This window comes from Haplochromis burtoni, unplaced genomic scaffold (genome assembly GCF_018398535.1).
Source record: "Haplochromis burtoni strain Fernald_Lab_line unplaced genomic scaffold, NCSU_Asbu1 Contig_22, whole genome shotgun sequence".
In the NCBI taxonomy this organism is placed as follows: Eukaryota; Metazoa; Chordata; class Actinopteri; order Cichliformes; family Cichlidae; genus Haplochromis; species Haplochromis burtoni.
Window position 1 is genome coordinate 2,890,443 of NW_024582383.1, and position 9,767 is coordinate 2,900,209.

The 9,767-nt window shown below is 42.5% G+C and overlaps 1 protein-coding gene across 1 annotated transcript; it reads left to right on the plus strand.

The window, feature by feature from the left end:
- Positions 1–551: 551 nt before the first annotated feature.
- On the plus strand, positions 552–6,383 carry LOC102302086 (steroid 17-alpha-hydroxylase/17,20 lyase). Its single transcript, XM_005917046.2, has 8 exons — positions 552–951; positions 1,036–1,174; positions 2,106–2,341; positions 2,634–2,720; positions 3,038–3,256; positions 3,799–3,968; positions 4,241–4,344; positions 4,998–6,383. Exons 1-8 carry the CDS (start codon positions 637–639, stop codon positions 5,276–5,278), a joined length of 1,551 nt encoding a protein of 516 aa, XP_005917108.1. The 5' UTR covers positions 552–636; the 3' UTR covers positions 5,279–6,383.
- The last annotated feature ends 3,384 nt before the right edge of the window (positions 6,384–9,767 follow it).

Sequence of the window (9,767 nt, forward strand, 5' to 3'; positions counted from 1 at the left end):
TTCTGTTCTATTCTGTTCTGTTCTGTTCTGTTCTGTTCTGTTCTATTCTGTTCACAGCAAAATCTCCAGTGTTAAATTAACACTGGAGAGTGTCTATATGGGTCCACACCTCTGAGTGTTAAATACAACACTGTTGAGTGTTAAATTAACACTTTTGACAGTGTTATATGTTTAAAAGTAACCTGGTCAGTTTTGAAGATTAACAAAGACTAACACTGAGCTGTGCTTATTTTCTAACACTGGAAAATAACTCAAAATGTTAGAAATATTCCAGTGTTAGAAAATCAGCACTGCTCAGTGTTAGCCATTGTTAATCTTCAAAACTGACTAGGTTACTTTTAAACATATAACACTGTCAAAAGTGTTAGTTTAACACTGGAGATTTTGCTGTGTTCTATTCTGTTCTATTATATTCTGTCCTGTTCTGTTCTTTTCTACACTTTTACAGCATCTTGTGTAGTTCTAGAAAGACTGAGTGTCATCTTATCTTGTTTGAGTTGTCACAGTCCTACAGATTCAAGGACCTGGCCTTGAAGTTGCTGCATAAAAGCAGCGCTCCGCAGTGGTTGGGAAACCTTGAACAGATATTTCCTGGGATGTTTCAGCTCTGTTGAACCAAGCACCTCTGTCACTGATATGGCTTGGTTTTGGTGTCTGTGTGTGTTCATGGTGGTGGGCCTCACTTTGTTAGCACTGCAGTTCAAGTTCAGGATGTCTGCACACGGTTCTAGGGAGCCGCCACACCTCCCTGCACTACCACTGATTGGCAGCCTGCTGAGCCTGCAGAGTGAATTACAACCACATGTGCTTTTCAAAGAACTGCAGGTAAAATACGGACAAACATATTCGCTGATGATGGGCTCCCACAGCGTGATTGTCGTCAACCATCATGTGCACGCCAAAGAAGTCTTGCTCAAGAAGGGAAAGACGTTTGCAGGAAGACCTAGAACTGTGGGTATAACTCTCTCCTAAATGTCCTGTTCTGTTTGGTTGTTTTTTGGATTGGTTTCCATTCATGTCGTGTTTGTGATGAAGGTAACTACAGATATTCTGACTAAAGATGGGAAGGACATTGCATTTGGAGACTACAGTGCTACGTGGAAGTTCCACAGGAAGATAGTCCACGCAGCCCTGTGCATGTTTGGAGAAGGCTCTGCCTCTATTGAGAAGACCAGTGAGTACAGTTCACTCCTCTAGTTTGGTACCACTCTCTCATGTGAGACTGCGTATGGCAGGCAGGTCAGCAGCAATAAATCACAACAGGCAGACGCACTCATTTAAACGAACACACTCGAGGACTTTTTTTACTCTTCAAAGCATTTAAGCATAAATTTAAGTTAAAGAGAAATATCTAATGCAATGATCAGTCAGCAGGTGGAAAGGACCTGTTTTTACAAAGTGATTGGTCGTTCTACTCTCATTCTACTCTCATTCTACTCTCATTCTACTCTCATTCTACTCTAGTACAATGAAAATAATAAAGAGAAACAATAACGTTTATTTACACAACAAAAGTTTGGCAACAGTAGGAAACTGTGTGTGTGTGTGTGTGTGTGTGTGTGTGTGTGTGTGTGTGTGTGTGTGTGTCTGTTTCTGTGTGTGTGTGTGTGTGTGTGTGTGTGTGAGTGTGTGTGAATGTGTGTGTTGTCGTGTGTGTGTGTGTGTGTGTTTCCGTGTGTGCTTTCGTGTGTGTCTGTGTGTGTGTGCTGTGTGTCTCTGGTGTGTGTGTGTGTGTGTGCTGTGTGTGTGTGTGTGATGTGTTGTGGTGTTGACGTGTGTGTGTGTGTGTGTGTTCGTGTGTGTGTGTGTGTGTGTGTGTGTGTGTCGTGTGTGTCGTTGTGTGTGTGTCTGTGGTGTGTGTGTGTGTGTTGTGTGTGTGTGTGTGTGTGTGTGTGTGTGTGTGTGGTGTGCGTGTCGTGTGTCGCTGTATTCGTGTGTTCTGTGTGTGTGTCTGTGTGTGTGTGTGTGTGTGTGTAGTTGGCCGTGTGTGTGTGTGTGTCCGTGTGTGTGTACAGAGAGATTTTAAATGCTCCAAATGCAGTAACATCTGCTGTAGTGTTTGATAAATGATAAATATGTCAGGTAATGAACTTTGTCTTGCCCAGTTTGTGCAGAGGCCCAGTCTCTGTGCTCCGTGCTGTCAGAGGCAGCAGACGTGGGGCTGGCCCTGGATCTTTCTCCCGAGCTGACTCGCGCCGTCACCAACGTTATCTGCTCTCTCTGCTTCAACTCGTCCTACTGCCGAGGCGACTCAGAGTTTGAGAATATGCTGCAGTACAGCCAGGGCATTGTGGACACTGTGGCCAAAGACAGCCTGGTGGACATTTTCCCCTGGCTGCAGGTAAGCAGCAAGAACTCAGAGCAGAAACAATCAGACCGCAGTGTAAATGTAGGCAATCAACAGAAAGATAAAGGCCGCCTCGTTGCGTTTCCTTAGTGGGATTACTGCCACTCTGGTGTTGCTTAGAATTTATGGTGAAAGAATGTGAAGAGTGTCTGATCCACACACATTTGCAGTGCATGTTTATAATGATGCTAGCACCATCGAGCTCTCGCAGCACATTGTGAGCGATGAGCAAGAAGGTGACAGTTGGACCGTGATGTTTATCAGGCTGTTTTTGTCTTTATCACAGATCTTTCCTAATGCAGACCTACGTCTCCTGAAACACTGTGTTTCCATCAGAGACAAACTTCTACAGAAGAAATTTGATGAACACAAGGTAACCCTTTAACCACGGGGCCATTAGTGTTTGAAATTTAAAGGTAGTGTACAGTACAAACTGCTGTCTTAGTCATGTGTCCCGTACCTTATACCACATACTTGGTTCCTTTCATTTGTACAAATGCATCGGCAACATTTGAGGCAGAAAAACCACAATGTTGTAGTAGAGCTGTGATCCTGTGCAGCTGTGAGATGGTGGACATTATCACACAGAGACATACTTGACTACAGCGGTCACATTAGGTTGCTTTGCTAAATAAATACAAAGCGTTCTGTACGCTGTATCCTGTACGCTGACATGCTGCTCCCTCACAGGTGAATTACAGCGACCACGTGCAGAGAGACCTGATAGACGCTCTGCTAAGAGCCAAGCGCAGTGCGGAGAACAACAACACATCAGAGATAAGTGCAGAGTCCGTGGGCCTGAGTGATGACCACATTCTCATGACAGTGGGAGACATCTTTGGCGCTGGCGTGGAAACCACTACCACTGTGCTCAAATGGGCCATAACGTACCTGATTCATCACCCAGAGGTAAGGCTCGATCAGCAGCAGTGTTTCCACGAGGCACGTGGCGTGGGTTTCAAAGATGTCTGATAAAAACGACCCTTCTCCTCCTCTCTGTCTGTGGTCTAAAACATGTTTAAAACTCTGAATCTAATTAAGTTTAAGCATCTTTTTACAAACTATACCTATGCAACATCATCAACACACACAAAGTCATTAATAAAGTCAGTTGTTGTGAAGCTGCAAGAAAACCACAGCTGAATGAAGCATACAGACTGCAGGTGGCTGCAGCTGCAGATCAGGTTACTCACCTGCCCAGAGTGTGAATGTGAAAGCACACATATGAAAACATGCCAAGTCTCACAACACATAAGTGATGTTAATCTGAACTTGTGTAGTAGCATGCCACGCCCTTTATTCCCGTTAATGTCCAACTTGCAGCAGTCAATGGGAATAATATTTTTATTGATTCTAATCAAATGCAACAGAGAAAAACGTGTGAATCCTGAGTGTGTGAAGCTGTTAAAGAGCATCTCCGATGCACAGTGACTCTACTGCTTCATGTTTAGGTGCAAAGACGTATCCAGGATGAGCTGGACAGGACGGTGGGTGACAGCCGCTCTCCTAAACTCACCGACCGAGGAAGTCTGCCCTATCTGGAGGCCACCATTAGGGAGTTATTACGGATTCGCCCCGTGGCACCTCTACTCATCCCCCACGTGGCTCTCTGTGACACCAGGTACAGCGATGCTCGCTGAGTTCACCCATTTAATAAAGCCATGTTGACACACAGCAGAGGTGACTGCTGACTGCATCGATCTATTAAAATGACACACTTCTGTGAAAAGTGACCAGGCTGTATATTAGGACAGGAAGCTTACTGCTCTGTACTGACAAGTAGGACTGATCTGGGATCTTCTGTTTCTGAATGAAGTCTTAAAAATACATTTACCTGATGCACAAACACCGTTGTCAATCCCATGAGTGAACTGGGAGCTCTTGTCTCTGTAGCCTTGGAGATTTCACAGTGAGGAAGGGAACTCGAGTCATTATCAACCTGTGGGCTCTGCACCATGACGAGAAGGAGTGGAAGAACCCAGAGCGGTTTGACCCTGGTAAGAGCAAACATCTGTCCACAGTTTAATATCCAGTTATGGAAACTGATTTTATTCTCTGAGGCAAACGTCTGTTTGGTTTCTTCCCTCAGTCAAGGATGATTAATGGTGATAGAAAGGCAGACACTGTCTCTGGCTCCTATCATTGTTATGGCTTTTGGCTACTTAAGTTAATACACAATAACAGTGACATCAGGGTGCTTTGAATTGTATGTTAAAGACCCGACAAACACCCTGTTTTTGATGGTTTTTGGGTTGAAGAAGTCACCTGGATGAGTGACGAAACGTTTCTCCCACTAAAAAAACGGCCACGTCCAGATGAACAGAATCAACGTTTGGGGATTTACTTACCTGGATCATTGAGCATGCATCAAACGATAGTTTTTGGACTTTCAAATTCTCCAAGGAATCTGAAAGTCCAAGGAGAAAGGACTCTAATAGCAGCAAGTCAGTGTCTCACCAGGAAACCCTCACCTTAGGGGATACCTGGAGTCTTGTTCCCGTTTGATTCACCGCCACTGTTTTAAGATCGAGACAAATACATGAAATCCTGAACCAATATATGTATACAGGCTGGATCTGACAGTTCTTTTAGTTTAGCTTCTGTGACCATCACAGCTGGTGAACTTAAACCTGTTGTTGTTGCTCTGCAGGCCGGTTCTTGAATAGTGAAGGCACAGGACTGACGATCCCATCACCCAGCTACCTGCCCTTCGGTGCTGGGCTGAGAGTATGTCTAGGTGAGGCCTTGGCCAAGATGGAGCTCTTTCTCTTCCTGTCCTGGATCCTGCAGCGCTTCACTCTGACTGTCCCACCAGGCCATGATCTGCCAAGTCTGGAGGGAAAGTTCGGAGTGGTCCTGCAGCCGGCCAAGTACAAGGTGAATGCCACAATCAGACCAGACTGGGCAAGACATAAGTGCCAGGCAGAATAGTCCTATGGCTGTGAATACGTACGCACCATCAAGAAGGAAAGCAAGCTTGCAGCACTGTGACATGAAATCTTATTTTTCTGAAGTGTAACACAGTCTCCTGTAACAGCTCCAAACAGTCTCTTTATTTTTCTACTGTGAGGAGAACGTATCGGCCGATGTCGCTGACTCTGCTGACATCAGGAGGCAGGATGCTTTCTCATTTTCAAATGTACAAGGTGACGTCTGTGATGAGATCATATAACACAGGATGTACACCCAAAATTTACTGCAAAAACTAACCCACAACACAAAGATGTAACCAGGTAATCTCAAAATGTAACCACTTTATTTTGATCCTGAGAACACAAATAAAGGTTTACACGGTAGAAATGTACTGCAGTGAAAGGAACAGGATGTCCCTTGTGGAGATACAGAAATTCTTTTATTGTTGCCGTATAACCTGCATCATTACAACTGCATTAATAACATTCTTTACAGCATTATTCCACTTAATAATATTTCTCACAGTATTGATACTGCATTACAGTTGTTTATTGAAGATGTCCATTTGAGGATCCTTTTATTATGTTAACTTTTATTACAGGTACAGCCAGAAGTATTTTATGCACATTGCATATCTGTGCTTATTTCGAGTTGATGTTCGGTTCATTAAAGGTTTTAAGCTTCACTGGCGTGACAGGTGATCCATGCTGAGGGAAACTAGAACATAGAAGGATGACTGCATACATGCTTACAGTACATATAATACATATAATCTAGGAATGTGTCCGGCCTGAGGCCTTAACTCATTTGGAGTCTTACTATATTTTACTCTACTTGGTAACAGATGACCAGAGTCAATAATTAGCCTCAGAGACCCTGAGGGCTTGAAGTTTACTACCTTGTGTGGACGGTGTTATAGAAAAGAGAAGTTCTATGTCTGTTATAGCCATTAAAGATGTACGATTAACTGTGACTAATGTCTGGAACCTATTTTAATCTGTCATTGACGCCATGGGGGGGCGTGTACCCCACTGCTTTATAAGTGTCCACAACATGTATTTTGGTCAGAGGACATGTGCTGATGTTTTCTCCGGGCTGTTAATAAACTCATCGTGTGATTGCACTTCTCTGGGGCCTCCGTGGTTTGTCTCACTGCTCTGCATTGATCGATTTCGCGACACCCCCATCAAATGTAAATTATGTTTACTCTATATAGTAAATATACTTGCATATACATATAAGTAGGAGAACTGCTTAAGGACAAGGATGTATACATGAACATATCCAGACCCAGCTCGCAGGAACCTGTGACAACAGTTTGTCTCCTGTTGCTCCGGCTTTTCTTTTAATTTGGTGTTGAGTCATAAACGAATCATCGTCCTGCATCTGCACCCTTCATCAGTGTGACTGCAATCACACCTGCAGCGTCACATCAAACGTTCCCATTTTATCCTTCTCACCTTACTACTCTACATTGTTGCTCTGTCCATTAAGGGCCATTCTGTTTTATTTAAAGAGCAAATATTGGGCCCATGTGGAAACGTATGCTCTAAAACAACCTCTTTCTATGTTTTTATGTCTCATACATGTAACTGCAAAAGCACTTCAAACCAGTTTGTCATACAAGAAAAATTTAATATGACACGAGAAACAAGTTAAAAGAATTACCTCACAAAATACTTCAATGTGGCATCACCAGGTTCTCACCCAACAAGAATCAGATGCTGCGTTTAAACTTTGGGCTTCAGGATGTATATCATACAAACCCTGGTGTCATGTTTCTTGAAGAACTGGATCATAAACGTGATGCAAATATAAAAATGTCTTTTTCTGGGAAGTTTCTTATAAAACATTTAGCATGATAAACTTAAACCCTGAGAAACAGCCAATGAAATGATGGCAAAGAGCCTCAGATCTGTTTACATCCTCTTCATATTTCAGTCAAAATGTATGAAAAACTGATCAGCATTTGTTTGGCTCATGGTTAGGCCGTGAATGCACAGCCTGAATTCATATAGCATAACAATTAGAGTGCAAACATGTAGCTCGGAGGCTAAGAGAACACCAAACGTTCTGGGGTCAGAACGAGGTGGAAGAAGGTTCTTTCTAAAGCCTCGTTAGACTTACAGCTAACATCACTGGACCTACATTACTGTCTTTGAAATGCCAAAACTCTAACAGCAATGTTTTGTTCATTTAAAAAACCACATCACAGATCAAACGTTATGTAGTGAAGAAATGAGAACAGATAATATAGGATACGTAAAAACAGGAAAACAAACAACAGTCAGAAACTCGGGGAATCCTGTGTGAGCTGTGTGAAAGAACCTGATGTGCCAGACTGTCAGGATGACAGCTGTAGTAAAGATGCTTCTTTTGTCGTTGTCTTTCTTTAAAACTGACGTGTGACTGTAAGTAATGTCTACAGTGAGATGCATGCTAATCATATCTTTGTTTTGCTGCTTTTTTGCTTTTATTTGGCAAAAGAATAAAAACGTGAAAAATGTCTGTTTGTGCTGTTTTTGTGTGTGGCAGAAAAACCAAATCCTTATCAGCTACGTGGAAATATATGTTTGAATGTATAAATGTGTGCACATGTTATCAAGACAGTAGAGGAAGTGCTGAGCTCGCGCTGCCAGCAGACTGCTGTACTCAGTGTCGACCACTAACAAAACCATCTCAATGTCAAACTTTAAACCTTGTGGTTTTAGATAGAAATAGATAGAAATAAATAGAAATAGGCTCTTGTACGACTGTGTGTGTCTGTTTATCTTGTGAGCTGCCTTGTAAGCAGATGGCTGGGTGTGTCTTGTACGTTGGTGTTTTGGGCGGCTCCTGAACTGTGTGTCTGTGCCTCCCAGGTGTGCATTGTGGGCGGCTCTTGTACGGCTGTGTGCAGAGATAGGCAGTAACGCGTTACTGTAATCTGATTACTTTTTTCAAGTAACGGCAACTCAATAATAACTTATGAACAAAATAAAGTTCAACATCAGTTAACCATAGCACCACCCAGCTGTATAGAAACTCCGTCATGCTAGCTAGCACGCAGTACGAAAAAGTCAGCATAACGAAAATAAACTCCACCTAAACTTGGTTCATATCTGACCCAGAGAGACTGCAGGTCATAACTTCTTACCTGAAGTTCAGTTCACACTTGGACCGGCGGCCGCCTCGGGTCTCTTTTCCTTCTGCGTCCCCTTTTCCTTCATCCACCTGCTGGCCTCCACCACTTGCTAATGTTACTGAATCTGTGGAAGCTCCGCGATAGCCACCACACGAAGTAACGAGTAACGACCCTATCTAAATCCCAGTAACGAGTAACGCGTTCCTGATTTTGGCATAATAACTAGTTACCGTGCTCGTTACCACAATAATAACGTAGTTACTGTAACGCGTTACTTAATAACGCGTTAGTCCCAACACGGTTGCTAACTAACCATCATCATGTGTTTGAACAGTTGACACAATTTGGCCAACATCAGAGCCCCGCCTACTAAGCTCACGCTCAAAAAAATTCACCTAATACTATTACAGAGGTACACAAGCGCCATATGACCACTAACAGTGTTGGTCAAGTTACTTGAAAAAAGTAATCAGTAACTAATTACTGATTACTTCCCCAAAAAAGTAATCCGTTACTTTACTGATTACTTATTTTCAAAAGTTAATTATAGTTACTTAGTTACTTTTTAAAAACACGATTTACAACCTGAAGAGGTGATAAAGCGATAGATCTTTCAGCCCAATTCTACTTTTCTGCATAATCCATCATACAAAATGTAATCAAATGGAAAAGTCTCTTTTTAAAACTTGTTTTATTAGTTTTAATCTTTTAACTTTATGCATCAAGCAAAAATTTAATTATATGCAACATTCTCTGACTGAAGTAAATTTAGTTTAACATTTAAACCTATTTTCTGCACATTCCAGCACATAAAATAAAATATTTTTTGTGTTTACACTCACTCTTTCAAATAGATGCAAGTAAAACACAGCAGAAAATAAATAAAATCAAAGACTCAGCGGTCCTGTTGCTCTATTTTCACCTGTAAAGCAGGAGTGGGGTAGGCGGAGGTGTTACCCTGGTGCAGGTGTGCGCGCGGTCAGTTGAAGAATCCGCGAGTTTCTCTGTGAGTTTCCCATTACGTCGTAGCTACTCGGTGCTTGTTGGAAGTTTAGGGGTTTTTTCGCTGTAAAAAGAAGTTTTCTTCCCACGCACAGCGGACACTAATGTTTTTGTCACTTTTTATGGAATCAAACTCAAAGTAAGGTCAGTACTTCCACGCTTTAAACGCTGCACGCTCATACTCTCTCTGCACTCGATATGTGATCCATTGTTGATCTGCACACAGCTGTTGTCACTAACGTCGCACTCGCTTACGTCACTGTCGATGAGACATTCTCGCAAAAAAATCACGGTTTTAGTAACGCAGTAACGCAGCGTTCCTACGGGAAAGTAACGGTAATCTAATTACCGTTTTTGCAATAGTAATCCCTTACTTTACTT